General features: G+C 44.5%; 1 protein-coding gene across 10 annotated transcripts in view; it reads left to right on the forward strand.

Annotated features, from left to right (window-relative positions):
- Nucleotides 1-2,706: 2,706 nt before the first annotated feature.
- The window catches only part of ABCC5 (ATP binding cassette subfamily C member 5), a 74,575-nt gene continuing 59,474 nt past the window's right edge, over nucleotides 2,707-17,807 (forward strand). For 6 of the 10 annotated variants that reach the window (XR_005933471.1, XR_005933472.1, XM_041126971.1 and 3 more), the window contains exons 1-2: nucleotides 2,707-2,843; nucleotides 4,297-4,471. Coding sequence is in view for 8 of the 10 variants with exons in the window: in XM_041126971.1 (XP_040982905.1) it covers nucleotides 4,343-4,471 (129 nt within the window). In the remaining 2 variants the exon portion in view is untranslated. Of the gene's footprint in view, nucleotides 2,844-2,864; nucleotides 2,887-3,459; nucleotides 3,581-3,647; nucleotides 3,890-4,296; nucleotides 4,472-8,967; nucleotides 9,174-17,807 lie in introns of those variants that run through there. The other 4 variants (XM_041126974.1, XM_041126973.1, XM_041126972.1 and 1 more) reach the window with 4 other exon arrangements.

Consider the following 17,807-nt stretch of genomic DNA (forward strand, 5'->3'; position numbering starts at 1 on the left):
AGGGCAAGTTTTAATACTGTACAGGACTTGTTTATGTAAGAGCTGCCATCCCGCAGGGATGAATCCAGGACTTGCAGCACTAAAAGCATTAGCTGCTGCCACTGGAGCTAAAGATGTAACTCTTCTGGTCGGTAGCACCCGTACATTTATATCCTTTAGAACAAATGCTGGAGGAGACTCGTGACACGCTTAAAAGTGGGTTATGCCTACGTAAGCATTTTCGTCTCACTACGATACTAAGGGAGTACATACACTCGCAGGACCACAGGTGCGAAAACACTGCTGATGCTGCCGCCGGCCCATCTCCCATCGCTAGTCTGAGCGGAGCGTACACATCATTATTTACCAGCACAGTTTTCTACTAGCACTCATGCCCTCCCTTTTACTCTCAGATCTGCTCCAGCACTGGAGAAATAGAGGACAGAACAAGTGTAGGCAGCACCCTGGCTCCCTTGGCTTAAACACCACTCTCTGCTCATCTTTCCTAATACATTTTGCAACCACTTTGGCACAATGGAGGTTCATTTTCTTCTTTCCCTCCAGGCACATGATGCAGAGCCTTTGGGCTTCAACACGTCATCAGCTCAAAACCAGCCAGCCACCTCTGAAAAGCAGCTCCAGTTGCTTCCACAGCCCCAGGGGCCAAAGACACGCTCACAACAATTTCAGGTCAACACCCTAAAATACAAGTGATCCACCTTGAAGCTGTGTTAACACAGTTTCATTCTCTCCATCTTTCATACTTTGTCCTTTCTGTTTATGCTGTTTAACTACATTGCTCAGTAACTGCACATCTATTTACCCCGACACTCCAGTGTGTCTGATGCAGACAAAGGTCTGTTTAATGACTGTTCAGACACTTACTCTAAATTGCCTCCTGGCTTCTGTCTTAAAATCCACCTTTTGCTGGGACATAGCATTTACAAAGCATGAAGTGCACCTTGCAGCTTCTTTCCCAATAAGATCTCAGCCAAACTAATCTGAAATTGCATGATTGTGAGTCCTGAGGAACAGACTGCAGGAAAATGCAGCAGCCACGTGTGGTTTTGGCTGCTGTACCATGGCAAGGGCTCTGCTTCTGTGTGTCTGTCTGTCAGTTCTCCTGTCCCAAAATGTTAGAGCACCTGCAATGGAGCTGATTCTCATTTTTTTGCCAGAAATAGAGTTGGCGCTCTGCAGGATGTGTAGCCAGATGTGTCAGGGAGCTCTGAAGGGATTCTCTGGTACCTTAAGGGTGTCCTTGAATCGTTGCTTGTGTGGTGACACCTTTTACCTGTACTGCTGGCCTGTGGGCTCAGAAGGAATATTCTGGGTCCAGTTTTACTTCCAGATTCCCATCTCCCATCTCCACCTGAGTTTATTTCAGCTTTTCTATCAAATTGACTCTCACAAACATTCCTGACAGGAGAGCAAGGACTGCGGTGCAAACAGGCACTTGTTATATAAACCACTTAAATGAGACATCAGCCAAATTTGGCTGGTGGAAAGAAGATGTCAGATGAGGACAGGGTTTTAAACACAGCAGGGGAGAAGCTACAGCTCAGGGTTTCTTAAGGATATTTACAGCCCTTTGTAAGGGGAAACGCAGCTGTGTCCACCCCCTTCACCGACTTCCCTGGGGTGGGGGCTGGTGTCACACTTTACCGGGGGAGCGGGGCCGTTGCTGCCCCTCAGCCACCGCCACACAGGGATGCACAGCCGCACCTTCCGTCCCTCCTGCTCCATCCCCTTCAGTGGGCAAAGCCTGATGGGGACAAGTTCGCAGTCCCTTTAGCTGATCTGAGTCCCTTCAGAGGGGCACAGCAGGGGCTTCCCTCCCTTCCTGCTCCGCGCCTGCCTCGCTGCGAAGAGCTGCCCGCCGAAGCCAGCGCTCCAGCCCCAGCCGCGGTAAAGGTTAAGCCCCAGATAAGGACACGGTCGCACTTTCCCCGGCCGAAAGGCTGTAAATAACCGGCAGCAAGTGACAGGCTGGTGCAAAGCACCAGCCGGCAGAGAGGCGGGTGCAGCCCAGGCCCAGGCGGGAGGCGCCGCTCCTCCTGCTCTGGCCGCCAGCCCCTACCGCTCCGGCTGCCGCCGCTCCGCCTCTGCAAACCGGGCAGCGCCCTGCGGCAGCTCCCGCTGCCGGGAGCCGTGCCTGCGGCGGGCCGGTGGCGGGGGACGGACACCGAGATCACCCTCGTCCTCCCCACGGCTCGGCGCCAGGTCCCTCGGCTTTGCGTGCGGCTGTCCGAGCTGAGAGTGGGGTCCTTCTTCCCACCCCACGTTCGCCCGGGGCGGGCGGATCGCCCCGTCCTCCCCGCACTGCACCGGCCGCACGCTCCCGCACTGCGCTGCGCTGCATTGCACCGCGTTGCGTTCTGCTACCTCGCCATGCGTCGCACCGCGCTGCGTTTGCATTGCGTTTGCATTGCATTTGCACGGCAGCGCGCTGCCTCGCACTGCTGCCGTGCCGTGCCGTGCCGTGCCGTGCCGTGCGGCGCGCGCTGCCCCGGGGGGCGCCCGCCCCGCCCCGGCGGCTCGCGCCGGCCGGCGGCGAACGTTCCAGACCCCCCACGCTGCGGCAGGAGCGGCGGGAAGGGACTGGGCGGGGGCACGGCTGGGAGGGGCGCCCAGGCGGAGGTGGACACCGCGGGGCCTTCTGGGAAACGTAGTTCCCGGACCGGTAGCTGTCGGGCGGCCGGCCCAGAGGCGCGGACTACATTTCCCGTGGTGCGCCAGGAAGGAACGGCCGCCGCAGCCCCCGCGCAGGCGCAGTGGGGACGCCGGAACCGCTATAAGGGATGTTGTTTGGCTTTGCGGCCGCTGAGTGGAGAAGCCGCAGCGGGGGTAGTCGCCGGGCGGAGGTGAGCGGGGCCGCCCCGCCCGTTACCGGGGGCGGGTGCTGAGGTGGGGATGGGAAGCGACCCTTTGTGTGGGCGAGGGGGCCGCAGCGCGGCTGAGGAGGCGGCTTTGCCGCCCTTTTTCCTGTGAGGAGGCCGGTCGAGCGGTGTTCTGTGTCCTCCCCTCCTCACCCCCCGGTGAAGAGGGCTGCGCTGTGCCCCCCTCCCGCCGAGAGCTCGGGGCCGTCGCTGTCCGTCCCACCCCGGCTGGAGTGGGGGGGATCCGTCCGCGAGCGGGGAGGGCCTCCCTTGGTTACGCCGGTGCGGCGGAGACACGGGGAGGCGGCGGGCGGGGGGGCGATAGGGGAAGGGGGGACCCCCCGCCTACCCCCCCGGGTTGCTTGGGGGTGGCAGGTCGGGGGAGGCTGGCTCGCATCCCTGTTGCAGGAGGGATGGCGAGCCAGCAGGGTGCAGCAGCCCCGGGACCTGCTGCTCTGCAGCATCCTCGCCCGGCGCTGACACCTACGGCCCCGGGGGTGGGGGAGCAGCGCCGAGCTGCGCGGGTGGGGGGCAGCCGGTGGGCTGGGGCTGGCTGCTGGAACGCGGCCTTGGGGGCGGCTCGTGTCGGCGGATGGGGGGAGGAGGCCGCTTCTGCAGGCGGCGGCGGAGAGGTGGCAGCCCAGTGCACCCGAGCCAAACCTGCTGATGCAGATTTTGAGTAATGTAACTTAACCAGGCTTCTTCCGTCGTGTTAGTTTAAGGCAAGTGACAGAATTCAATAAAGCGGAGTTCTAAAACAAAGCCTTGCAGTGGGAGGTGATTTTCTTTTCGGGACTTCGATTCTCCTTCTGACCTTACAGTGTAATTTGATAGGTTGAGGGAAAACCTGCAGCGCTGAAGACATGACTCCTTCCTGTGCATGTTCATAGCTAATGACAGATAGCTCAAGTTTATGGAGAAGTGAATAACGCTGTAGGGAAGGAATATATTTTTCTCTAGAGTGTGTGTGGAATGACTTGTTTTATCATGTGGTATCTCTAGAGATATCAGTTTTGAAGAACTTTGTACTGGTAAGTTGTTGCGTATGTGCAACTTTAGACACTAACAGAAGACTTAAGGGATTTGATCTTCCAAGTCAAGTTTCTCAAGGTTTCAACTAAATACTGTAGTTATTACTTTAATCTGTCAGATTGCATAATTGTATTTCAGAGTTCTAAGGGAGGAAGTATGACAGTACTCTAGTGCATTGAGAATCATTGTACTATTTGGTTACCTCAGGGTATGTTTAAACTAGTTCAGGGAAAGTTAGTCTTCTGTGGGTTTCCAAAGTCACATTATTACAGTCCTGTTGTAATAAAACTATTTTACAGTCGCTTTCTGATTTTTATTTTGAAAATAAACTTTAAAACTAGATGTCTAAAAGTAACTGGTGTGTTGGGCATAGCATATAATGAAGTGGAATTTAATTATTTTTCAGATATTTGAGGTGAAAATACACGTGTAAACCCTGGCGTTTACAGAAGATGAAAGACATCGACATAGGAAAAGAGTACATTATACCCAGTCCTGGGTATAGAAGTGTGAGGGAGAGAGCCAACTCGGTGCAGCATGAAGAGCAGGAAGGGTCAACATTTCAGCATGCTAAACATAAGGTCAGTTTATTTTTTCATTGTTTGTTTTGCAGTCTATGCTTATTAAATTAGATGCAGCAGCAGCCTTTTTGCTGTGCCAGCTCTATATAGATTCACTGCACTGAAGGTTGATAATGAGTATTCCCTTTTGTATGGAAGAGGTCATTCCAAGGGGTACTGTAGCTATCTTAGTAACAAGTCCGAGCACTCATTAAGTATTTTTTACTTTCAAATGTGACTTTTTAGTAACATTTGAACAAAATAAGACTTTTTCTAGTATTCAGATCTTGATGTGAATCCAGGAAGTGTTTTAAGCTTTTGTACTTGAGAATCATTACAAGCAAGCGAGAACAGTGAAGAGCTCAGCACAAATCATGCACCATTCAGTGTTGGCAGCTGAAAAAAAACTCTTAATCGTGCCATGTTTTTCTTGAGGATTAATTTTCTAAAGCAGATGTCTAGCTTGCTCTAGTAGCAAGACTTTTACTTTTTCCCCTCAGATGGAAGTAATTTGTATTGAATACTGTTGTGCATCTGTGTATTTAACATGCTGAGGTGCTGTCATAGTTCTAGTTTAATTTGAGAGCTGGTTCTTGAAATAACCCCTGTCTTAGAGCTTGCATGTCATTGTTCTGAGCTTCTAACTTCTAGAGCTTGTTCTCACTGAAAAGAGTGCATGTACCAAGTGCTATAGGGCAAAAAAACTGCACAGATAAATGGAAACACCCACACTGGTGAAAGATACAGTCTGAAACTAATAACCTGTGCCAGTTGAAGAAGACTAAAAATATTAGCCGCTCTGAATGCTAGCACTGAAATATTTTCTTGCATGTCTTGTTCTTAACCTTTCCTAAAATACTAATGTAGAAGTTTCTGAAGCCAAAGAAATAAAGTTAATACTGCTGATGTCTGATCTTTGCGATGACAAGGTGCTTGCAAATACGTTGCTGGGCATTCCATATAGATTGCCTGCGACAGCCCTGGTTTGAGAGGGATGGAAATAGGGGAATTTGCTGTATTTCTATGAAGAATTGTGAAAGGCTTAAGTTTTGCTGCATTATACTGGACACCGAGATACTATGTACTTTAGATAAGGCTTGCCTTGTTTCACTGGGGCTTAAAGGGTTTTGCCAAGTGTTTTTTGTGTGGGCTAACAGTGCTGCACTGCTGTTTTTTGAGAGTAGTGTTCTGCTCTGCAGCAGGCTGAGTGCAGTTTGTACTTGCAGGCCCTGCAGCTCCTGGTGTCCCTACGGGCTCTATGACTCAGCAGACTATTGCTGATGGTGTTCAGAGGAAGGTAGAGTGTCTGATTGCATTAGAGCAGGCACTGATGCAGAACTAAGAGCCCTCTGGAGTCACAGTGCAGCTGCTTAATGGCATTTATTATGTTGATGTCATGGGCTTGCCATCCACTGTACACCATCCAGTAGCAAATCTGCTCTGTCAAATTAGTGGTGACAACAGTGATGCCATTGGTGTACAGCTTTGTTTCCTGACCAGTGACAGTGGAGTTAAGCAGTAATCATAGCATGTTATCTCTGCCTGTTGGTCTGCATCATCTAATCATGTTGATGCCTGGTTTAACTTTTGAGGACAAAATCCTTATTTTACCTCTAAACCTTTTGAATGAATGAAATCAATCAAACCAGCATATTTGTTTTTTCTGAAGGCTGAAAGCAAGCTCAGTCCTGCATGTCTGTACAGTGTGGCATTAAAATCTCTAACTCTGAGGCAGCTTGAGGTCAGCTTAACTCTGTTTACCCTCCTACCTCTACCATTTGATTTGCTGCCCATGACTATAGGGTAGTAGACTCAGGTAATTGATTGCAAAAGAGGGATTCTGTAAAATTTTTGATTACTGATGCAAGAAAATGGTTCACCTTGGTTCTTACCTAGAACTTTATCTGGTTTGGTTTCTTTGAGTAGAGGAATGAACCTGACTTATCCTGCTGATGGAATCGGCTAGTTCTGACAGGTTACCCATCTTACTTGCTAGTTATCTTGTTCAGTATGCCACAGTTGAGTTAATTTCTGACTCAAACATTGGTATGCTTTTTGTTTTGCTAGCCTTACAGCTTGGATGTATACAATCCATAAACAAAACCAGCTCTGAATTCATTGTTGCATGTCAGTAAGATTAAATCCTGCTTACTTGCAAAATCCTGAGGTTAAGTAAAAGGAGCTGTATTCATAACACCTTATCTAAGTTACATGTTCATGTTTGTGTGTACCAAGCTTCTTCCTTTCTAGTTGAAACAAGCTCTGGTTTCAGCAGCATTATTGGCCTTATCACTTTTTGGGATGCTTTATACTTTTGGTAACAGGGATAGGCAAAGACTTCTCTTTCATAAGGTTGAGCTTTGCCTGTTTGGTCAAGCACTTCCCCTCTGCCTCTAACAAAAGGGTAGAAGCTGTAGCTTAGCTGTTAAGGAAATGGTGTTTCAAGGGGAGAGAAGGGACTGTGCCCTTCACTACTTTATCCTTTATGAAACCTGGGATTGGGTCAGATGACCAAGCTGGCTTATTGGGTGCATGTCGGCACAGCTGGTGACAGACCACAATGGAGGGCTGATGTGATGAGGAAGGGTAGGACCACAGCAGTTCTGATAGAGGAGTTAAGCTGTAGTGGAACTCTTGTCATTTGAACAACAGAGTCCAGTGTGCTGTCAGTAGAGATTTTGGGACTCTCAAATTTCTTGTAGAAAACCTAGCTCAGGATTTGAACTAGCTTCACCAAAAAATGACAAAGCTGTAAGCATGATCTGTTTAGCAAGTAACAAGCTGCAAGCAGGTTAAGGCTGTTATTTCACCACTAACTTCAGATCTTTGTGGAATGCAGATTTGGGACTGTTTTGCAGCAGACTTATACTGTGTGAGGTAGGCTTCTTGCTAACATGTTGTGTAGGTACCTCATACCTCGTAGAGCAAGATAGAACTGCGTAGTTCCCTCTGAGGAGGATACAGGAACATGTTCCCTCTGGTAGTCAAGGACCACTGGTTAATGGCCAGTGGCAGTGACCACCTCTGGTAGGGCTACAGGTACATTTGACTGATCAATAACATGACTCATTGTTTTTTCTGTTGCCCGTATTGCTGCATTTTTATACATCCTTCTTAACTTGAAGTGGACAAGACTGGTTGATAGCCTGATCAAGATCTTTAGAGGTGAAAGACCTATTTTACTACTGAGCCAAGGTCCCAGAGCCTTTCTGTATGTCTATTCTTTGCCTTGCATAAAGGTTATATTCAACTTTGCTCTTTCTGTCCTGAAACCTCCATACTGATGTTCAGATTTCCTGCTGAAAGGATGCTGTAATGGGTGTTCATGACAGTGAAAAAGAACTTGCAATTCATTCCTTAGAGGCTTAAATGCTGTTTGGTCACAGCCTGAAAGATCACTTATTTGAAAGACAGGAGCTTTTCAAATAGGCTTCCTGGAATCATAATTGAAATCATGCTGCAATATAAGTAAGTCTAATCCAACATTTTCTTGTGCTTAATGGGAGTGTTGCTATAGAAATTTGGACCTCTGAAATAGGTACTCTGGGACTGAAATTGAAGAAAATTTTTATTCAGCTTGTGAATGCATATATTCACCTCATGAATAAGTTTCTGCAGTGTGTTCTTATAACAATTGATTTTTAAGTCTTTGTTGGGAGACCTTAATGTAGCTTACAAAATAGGGTGTTAACTGCATGTTCCCAATGCATAATACCGTACTAATTGGGCTTATTGTATGTGGGGGCATGGCTCTTCTGAATGAAGATGACTTCTAGGTGCACTTGCTGCCTAGCACTATAGTCAGTAGTCCTCTTCTGTAAGAAGCTGTTACATTACCAGTGAATAAAAATTAATGGATGTTTTGAAATATTGATTTATACTTATACCTTTAGAACTTTTTGTTCTCAGAATGCTTGTGTGCCCTTCAAGTTGTATCTGAAGTAATTGTATTTAGTTTTTCTCCTTGAAGCAGTGTGTCCTGAGGAGGGCAGATCCCATTGTGTCTATGAAATATACTATAAAATGACAGATTAGGAAGAGAAATAATTTGTTCTCAAAGTGGTTTTGGAATAGGTTCTTCTCAAATACAGACTTCATATTTATTTGATGGAACAGCAGGTGAATATTTTGCTCCCCTACCCCATTATGTTTGCAACAACAGAAGAGGATGTAGAAGCAGCTTGTTCTCATGATATACAATGCTTGTGAGAGCTCAATTCTTAAAATTTGAGTACCTAAGTTAACAATGCTAGGGCACTAATTCACAAATTGTACTCTAAGCTGTAATTGGTTCTGACTGGAATGTAGTGTTCAGGATTATGTTCTTGCTGCTGAAGCATAATAACTGCATCTGCACCATCTGTGGTAAGCCTCAAGTGCAAATTGCTGCATTTCAAGACACTGGACAGTGTGGAACTGTAGATGGCTTTAAACATGCCAGAAAAATGTGTTGCTAACTTTAGCTATCAGAAGCCCTACTAAGACTCCTGTCCTCACCTTGATCTCTTATTTTTCAGGTTTGTCTCTGACAGCTTTTGCCAAAGACAGCAGAGAATGTGATTGGAACTTGTTGGAGTTGATGCAAATCCTTCAAGCACTGATAGCTTTGAAGTGATTTATCACTGACTATTCAATAGTCAGATCAACTCTGCCTCTCAACCTTTCTGGAGCATCTGAAGTGTCTGAACCAACTGTGCTGCATAACATGTTCAAAAATAGGAATGTGAGTGTAGCCTGGGTACTAGTGCCTTGGCACTCCATGCTCAGAGCCGACCTTCTAGACAGCTTAACTATAAGATTTTAGTTGTAGCTGAATCTGCTGGATGCCTCTGCGTTTTTCCAGAAGATTCCATATTTTCATAACCAAGTGAATGCAGAACTTTAGGAATCACAGCCTAAGTAGGCTCTTAAGGGTTGTAGGTGTTCTGAATTGGTCTTTACACAGACAGATACTGCTATATGGCTGGCTCAGATCACAGCTAGAAGCTGCAGCAGTTTGAGCTGATGCCAGTGCTTGGTCACCTCATTGCTGTTTGGGTGTGCTAGGAGATATATGCAAGAGTAGAGGAAATCTGGATGTGTGTGTTCATATATTTCTGAAACTTGTAACTGCTGCCATCATGCTCAGTATGGCTACACTTAGCAGCTTGAGGATCTCTTGTTAATAACAGACCACACACAAGTGCAGTCTTAGATACCTTATTTTCTCAGATCATAGCCACATAGAATGTGAGAGAGTACTTAATTTGGGTAGTGTTGCCATAAAACATGTAAAACGGACACAGGTGCACATATATAACAAGAAATCTGAATTCTTACAATAATTGCAACCTAGAACCAAAATTTCAGCTTTTGCAGTGTAATGCATTTGTGTATTCTGCTGCAGAGGCTGAAAGCAAGGAGATACTTATTTCCTGGGGCTGTTACGATAAAATTGGAAACTAATGCTGTTAAACTTCCTATTGTCACTTGACTCTTCTATGAAGTAGGAAAGAAAACAGTGTTTGTCCAGTGATCTTTGGAAGCCTTATGTAAAAGGCTATGCTAGGTGAGGCATGCTCCTCTATGGATCCTGCTTTGGTGTGTTCTTCCCCTGCTGTGAACAAACTGCTGCACTGTAAGGGCACTAATGCAGGGAGTAGGTATGATACATTCTAAAATGAACCAATTCCTCCTGATTAAAAGGCAGTGGATCAGATCTGTTACAGTGTGTGTAACATCAGCTCTGAAGGCTGAAAATCTAATGCTGTAATTGAGCAGCTGAATTAGCAGGGAATTTAGGTGACTTGATGACTAGATCAGTTCTGTGGACAGTGCTTATAAAAGGTGCTGCACAATGTTATTCTCTTAGTTGTTTTAATTGAACACTATATGGTACATACTGTCATAGGAACAAAGTGTGATGCAGAGTCTACAACTCTGATACAACTTGTGTGGTGTCTCAACACATGCAGTATGGTGGATAGAAACATTGTGCTAATAAACCTCTAAAATTGGGGCAGCTGGGGAATTTCTGTTTCAGAGGAATGGTAGGAGACTTCTGGGGGAAAAAGCAGCCACCGTGATGTGTTATGCTGAGAGGAGGCAGATGGCAGGAAGGAGAGGGTAAATGGAGTCAAGGTCTTGAATATAAAGGAAGGTTAGAAATTAGGAACACGTAAGCCCCCATGCTGAAGGAGGCTAAGGTGAACAATGCATGAAACTGAAAGATAGCAGCCCTCAAATCCAGTTTAAGTGACTTAACTGCCCTGACAGTGCCTAAAATATCTGTGGATGTACCCTTGTTAAAAGCTGTAGAGAATTTTCCTGTTGTAAATTTGATGGTTCTAAACCTTTGTAACCATTGCACGGGAAGGAAAGGAAGGAGGATGAAAACTCTTTTGCATTCCTTAGCGTTTCTACTTTGGTTTACTATTATGCCATCTACAGATGTTTAAAGGGTGAGTAGACAGTGCAGCTCTATCAGGAGCATGTAAAATGCTCTCAAGTTCAATTTTGAGCTATTCTGGTGATTCTTTCAGAAATTTGTCTGAAGATTCTCAGTGTGATCAGCAGAGCAGAAACTTGGGGATAAGTCTGCATAATGAACTCAAGAAGGCAAACCTAGACAAGTGAAGTACCTACATACTGAAGGCATATTTTTCTCTAAATATTAACTATTTTTACTTTTTCAGGTCAAATGAAAGCAAAACTTTAAAATCTGCTTTGTCAGTAGTTATCTTTGAAAACTTTGAACACAATTAGACTATGTGCAGAAGCAAACATTCATGTTACTTTCTAAAGATGCGTTAATTCCATGATATCCCCAAAGAACTGAATGTATTATCTTGGTTACAATCATGTTCTGTCAAGTTGTTTTACCATGAACTTCAGCTTCTGCTAAAGTAGTCACTAACTTGACACAAGATCCTTGACTTGGTTGTCGGTGAATGTTTTATGATGATTTTCTAACCACTCTGAAGAAGTGATATTTCTATGTTGTCCTCCATGTATACATGTACATATTGCCAGCTGAGAAAGGAGCATGTCCATCGGCCAGTCACATATCAAAAGTTTACCTGAAACTTGGAGGGAGGTTAATTGTATCTGAGAAGCCTTACACTTAGTAACAGGAGGAAGAAAAAGGCAAAAGCCTTCACTGGGCAGAGGCATTCTCTAGAGGAACACTGGTGTTCTGGCTAATTCATGCCTTCCATTGAAACTCCGCTGCCTTCTTTAGTATGTGCACTAACAATCTTTTGTTTAAGTCTTTAGTCACATGATAAAACCTCAGATCTGGCCACTTGCCAGTATTGTTTTTGACTACTGTTGGTTGCTGTTCCTTTGTTCAAAGCAGATTTGTAAATCAGCCTGCTCATGACCAAAAGTGTGTAAGGAGCATATTAACTGTCAGTGAAGGAGAGCCTGCAATATCTTTTTCCATTGTAGTGTTCCATATTAGTGCTGGAGACATTCTGCCCTATGGCTGTCTCAAACTCAGTGTACAGTTATAAGAGTTGCCAGAAGGATTTGATGGATCCATCCCAAACTACTGGAGAACTTAATGTGAAATGAGTCAAAACTCACTCATATGCAGGGAGTTCTGATACCTTGAGACACTGTGATGGTTATTAGTTTTTGAGCATTTGTATCCTAGTGCTAAGGAATAGTTGTGGTCTGAACTGCATACTGTGAACAGGCTGTTCCACAAACAAAATTTGTATTTCAGTCCTTTTTGAGGACTAAGGTTAAAGAATTTCAAAGCCAACATGTTTGGAGCCCTGAGGTGTTTACTTTGAGTTTACTAGTTCATTTGTCACTTGAGTGGGGTGCTCCTTGCTTTTGGAACCATGTGTTGGTACAGGAAGGCGAGTTGAATATAAGGCTGTTGTATTAAGCTTGGTAAATGCTGTGGTGTCAAGGCTTCTGCCGTCATTCACTGGTGGTTCCACTCCACAGCAGTTTGAGTTTAAAGACTCCCTGGATACTCCTGGTGTTGTACTAAATTGACCTGTGTAGCTTCTGTTGTGACCTAGCTTAGACAGGGCTTGAGTAAAGGATATTACTGGAAGAAGACCTCCAGCACATGGCAAGCTGTCTGCATGTAGTTCAGGATAATAGAGCTTACCTGAGTGAGTTGGGAGCCAAATCCTCAGCCTGTGCTCTGCTAGTTTGATCTGCTTAGTGAGGAGTTAGTTTCCCAGCTTTGTGGTCAGAGCATGTGTAGGGGACTGTCGTGGTTTCAGCCCAGCCGGTAACAAAGGACCACGCAGCCGCTCGCTCACTCCTCCTGCCCCCCTCCGGTGGGATAGGGGGGAGACGGAGGAGAGAAAAGAAAAAAAAACCTGGAACCTCGAGGGTTGAGATAAGGGCAGTTTACTGGGACAACGCAAAAAAAAGTAACAACAACAACGGTACTAATGAAAGAGTATACAAAAAAAGAGTGATGCACAGTGCAACTGCTCACCACCCGGGCCCCGACGCTCTGCCACTTCCCCCACCGAAAGTCGAGAGAGAGAGCAGGAGAGCCCTCCCCCCGGCCCACTCCCCATGTATATACTGAGCATGATGTCACATGGTATGGAATAGCTCCTTGGCTAGTTCAGGTCAGCTGCCCCGGCTATGCCCCCCCACCTCCCAGGTTCCTGTAAAAATTAACTCTATCCCAGCTGAACCCAGGACAGGTGCTAATTCTGTAGGGCAACTTAAAGGCTAATCATTATTTCCAATTCCACAGGAGTCTGCTGTTACTGTACTGTTTGTGCATGAACTATGTAGCTCTAGTGCTGGATGATCAGTGTACAACCTCAGCTTTGAATGAATCCTATATCCTTTGATTACAAGATCATGAATACTAGTTTTAGCACAAAACAAAAGATATGGATTCATGTATACCAGAAACCTAAGCAGGTGCACAACTGCTAATCAGATGCATATACAACAGCTACTGTTGCAAAATTGTAAAATGAATACTATATGCCAAACTCTGCATTTCATGGATTGCAGGAATAAGGGGATTTGCCAGGGAAGAGTTTAGAACATCTCACCTCAATGCTAATGCTTGCCAGAATTCAAGGGCAAGATCAAATAAGCAGTGTTCCTGGAAGAAACTGACATACCTGTACTCAGTGAGGACTCTATGTGCATCGAGTAAAAGTGCTCAACATATGTGACTGAAACCTTCAGGCACATCACAAACATACATACCCTGATCTTGTTTGGCTAACAGAGCCCTCATATCAGTGCCAAGCACTACTGGGAGGCTTCTGCTCTAATCTGAGGATGCATAAACTCAGGCTAGCTTTGAAACCATGACTTAAATGCTAATTCAACTTCTGCTAATCCTAGCCCAGAAGACCAACTGCAGAGGTCTTGTGTAATGAAGTCACATGTAACAGTGTGTTAGAGTGAATGACTGGACTTCAAGCTGTTGAATCACTGAACTCTTCTGGCAAGTCAGAGCACGCATCTGAACAGCTAATTCTTTTTTCATGTAGGAGAAATATGGCACAGCTGCACTTATTCCTGCATTTGGATATATGGTTGGTGCTGTAAAGAGCTGTTCTTCCCTGTAGCAGAAGCTGGGAAGGCAGCAGAGACATGAGCTTTCATTTATGCTCCACTTGTCAGGAGGTGGAAGAAAATGGAAGCTCTAACTTCTTGACTTGGTTCATTGCAGCAGTCGTGGAAGCTGTAAACGTAATTTTTAGGCCTCTCAAACTATCCGGGGGTCTCATCTTGCTGCTGTGTGAATTCAGCTATAATGTCTGTACTTTGCAAACAATGTATGCAGGTGTCTAAAGGGTCAATGACTCCTTCCTCACACCCATTGTCTGTGATACAGCCCAGTGCCTGCTCCTTGCTGGCTTTCCTTCAGGGAGACAGCTGGTATGGGTGGATGAAACACCAAACTAGTCTTAAAAAGGCTCATGTTCTAATCAGGCAGGGTATTATAAAGCATTCTAGCTACAGAGTAGGCTGGGAGTCTAACGCTGCAAATCCCCCTATTAATACTTTTGTAGATTGTGTACTGTACCAAATCCAGTGAAAGGAGAAGAGATAAATTGCCTTAGTAGGATATAAAGTTCATAGAGCACTTTGCTTCACCAATCGACAGCAGATTTGACAATGTTTGGACCTGCAAACCTACTTAATTTTTACATGCTCCTGGGTTTGGTGACTTCCAGAAGTCTGGACAACAGTGCTTTAGGGGTTGCCTGTGCTACCTGCAAAAGCAGTGTATAAAACCCCTAACTACTTTCAAGTGGGGTTATGCCTGGGAAGACTTAGAGGAATTTCTGGGAAGAAGGATGTAATTACAACTTCAGAGTATCTCCTCCTAGATTCTTGTTTTATTTTGGTTTAGTTATCCTTAAGCTAACTGGAACAATTGGCCCTATTCTTCATCAGCCCAAACAAACTAATAACTAATTTTGTTTTGAAACACCAATCCTTTAGTGAAGTCCCTTAAATATTCTAAAATTGCTGTTCATCCCAGAGTTGTAACATGGAGAATGCTTTAAGCACTGAACAGAACTGGTGATCATATAATTCCCCTTCTCCCCATATGCCTGCCTAGTCCTGAGGTCTATTGTGCTGGTCTGTTAGTTTCCCATTTGCCTCTCCTTACTGGGAACTTGAACAAAGGAGTGAGGAGGCCTGATGAGCTCTGCCTTCTAAATGGAAGAGGTGGGAGTTCCTGTTCTGCAGCATTGCCAACTCAGAGTTCTTTACTACTTAAATAAAACAATTTTAACTTTATGTAATAGTAAATCAACCACAGTAGCTTTTGTATTCTATATCAGCTCCAAGGATTAATAAAGGAAGCCTTTATATGTCTGCTCTAGTTTCCTGTCAGGTAGAAGTAGGACCAGAAGAGATGCAGCTTCCTCCCTGCAGTGATCTGAGCCCTGGAAGATGTTCTGCCTTATGGAAGAGGAGACAATAGTTGTTTGGTGGGTGGGGTTTGTGTCATATGTTGACTGCATACACATCAAATTCTTTCTCTGCAAGATGAGTAAGGGATGGAAAAAATCTGTTTTGCTTGACCTCCAGGCTTGTCTGGTTTTGCTGTTATCATCTGATGTTACAGTTGTCAAACCAATAAATTGTTACCTTCTCTGTTAAATGTGAGATTGCCTGTGTGAAAGGGTAGGATCTCACTGTTTTGTCTTTTTTTTTTTTTTCCTTCCCATATACAACACAGCTGCCTCCTTCTCTTCACCTGCTCCCCATCCTCAGAGATAAATGCCCATTTGGCTGCTTAGCAGGTTTTCAGAAGTGTCCTTCTATTTCACATATTTGAGTTTGCTTGCTTTTCTGTGTGATGTTCCTGATGCCCCTCTTGCTTCCTACAGAACTTCTGTCTTACTTACCCCTGACATCATGTATATTTGACAGCTTTGTAGCTTGGCTTCTAAATCTTCTGTGTTTTCATGGCCTTCTCACATGACCTTGGTATGTGGATTGTGAATTTGGTACTGCTGTCTCTGATTTAATGAGCAGATCTTTTTCCTTGTCCTTAACAACTTCTCTTCATCTCACCCCAACTTTTTGTGATGACATGTCTTGAGCCAACCATGTCATCTTTCTGGCTCTCACATTACCTTATGTGTTTACCATTGCTATGACCAATTTGTTGGACAAGGAAATCATGATAACAGGTGCTTTTAGGGTTTTATTGCTCTCAAGTTGCAGAAAGTCAGAGCGGGGAGGTGTGCTCTGTGGTAGCAGCACCAGCCATGTTTCTCTTTCTCTGCCTATCTGTGAGCTAGTTGTGGAGGTAAAAGAACATGACAAGATCATGTGTGTAGTGATACTTCCTTAGTACTCTCAGGGATTGCTCTCAAGATTAAAAGTTTAACTGTTTTCTTCATCTGTTAATTTTCCCAGTCATCTGTTGAATCATATCAGCCTGCACCCAGGTGTGCCATAGCTTCATGAAATGTAGAGTGCAGAACCATTGCCCTCTATTAGGAGCTGCCCATGGCTTCAGAAACTTCTTTTGGAATCCACCAGCTATTAATAAGATGATGGGTAAATGATTGCTGTTACCCTCTGTCATGCATTTAATAAGCCATGATATGCTTATCCTGTGTGAATTTAATTCTCCCATTTTTAGTCCATTTATGCATTTGAACTTCACAGCATCCTATGACAGAAAATTCTAAATTTAAGTGAAAACATTAATTTCACTGAGTGTCCCTGGTTCTTTTGTTGTAAGAACAGTTGGTGATCATTCCCTAGTTCTCTTCTTCATGCCATTCATGACTTTATGGACCTCTCAAGTACCTTATCTTTATTCCTCTCTTCTATCCATCTGAAAAGTCTTAAATTTATGCTTGTGTAGAAGCTGTTCTAATCCCAACTGTTCTCGTTGCTTGCAGAAAGTAATTTTAAGTATAGTAGCCTTTTTGAACTGAAGTGATAAGGGACTGACTCTGGTGTTCAAAAAGGAGGCAAATGCTAGGTTTTTCAAGTGGTATGGCAATGTTTCCTGCTTTATTGTTTGTGTCTTTTGTAACTATTCTTCATTGTCTTTTGGCCTTTTTGATGATGCTGAGTAGTGAGCTGCTGTTTTTCAAGAAATGTCTGAATGATCTCCCCCTGACCCCTCCGGTTAGTGATATCTGATTTATCTGATATCTGCGAGCATTTCTTTGGAGTTATCAACACTGTGTTGTATCACCTGGTTCATTGCTTGTATTGGTATATTAATAAGTTGCTGAATTAGAAAAAGTGCAGTCTGATTTCTGTTTGATAGTGCAGCCATGATTTATTAGACATTTCTTTCAAGAGCAGTGCTGGAGCCTGTTATATCACATTGCTAATGACTTCTTCAAGGTTTTAGTTTCCAAGAAAACTGTACATGTATGCAGGCAATCAGGATATTGCCAGTTGAACACCTGAAAAAATAATAGGGATTGAGAAACCTAGATTAACAGTGTTGGGGTTGTTGCTAGTTTTTGTAATTTAGTCTTTTGCTCTAGAAATGCATTGTAGAACTGCTTAGGAGTCTCATTTCTTCCTGATTAAACTCTGTGCTTTGAAGATTTTTCTAATATGACACAGAACTGTATGGACTTTCTTAGAATCTTAATTGTGCAGTAGTGTGATGCATTTGTTTCTTGATAGTTGTGCCTGTGGGATTTTGACAACCTTGCGAAGATGGAGATGAGCAATGCACTTGACTAGGGTTTTGCGCTTATACTTGCCTTTATGGCAAGACATGATAAAGGCCTTTCAAAGGCAGTGCCCTAGTCTTTTATCAATGCATCTTTTCTACCTTTGCTGAGAGAATTCTGTTGAGCAGCTCTGGAGAGTTTAATTATTTTTCACAGTGAGTGTTTAAGAACATTATCTTTGGACTGCCTAAAAA

Source organism: Aquila chrysaetos, chromosome 10, assembly GCF_900496995.4.
Source record: "Aquila chrysaetos chrysaetos chromosome 10, bAquChr1.4, whole genome shotgun sequence".
In the NCBI taxonomy this organism is placed as follows: domain Eukaryota; kingdom Metazoa; phylum Chordata; class Aves; order Accipitriformes; family Accipitridae; genus Aquila; species Aquila chrysaetos.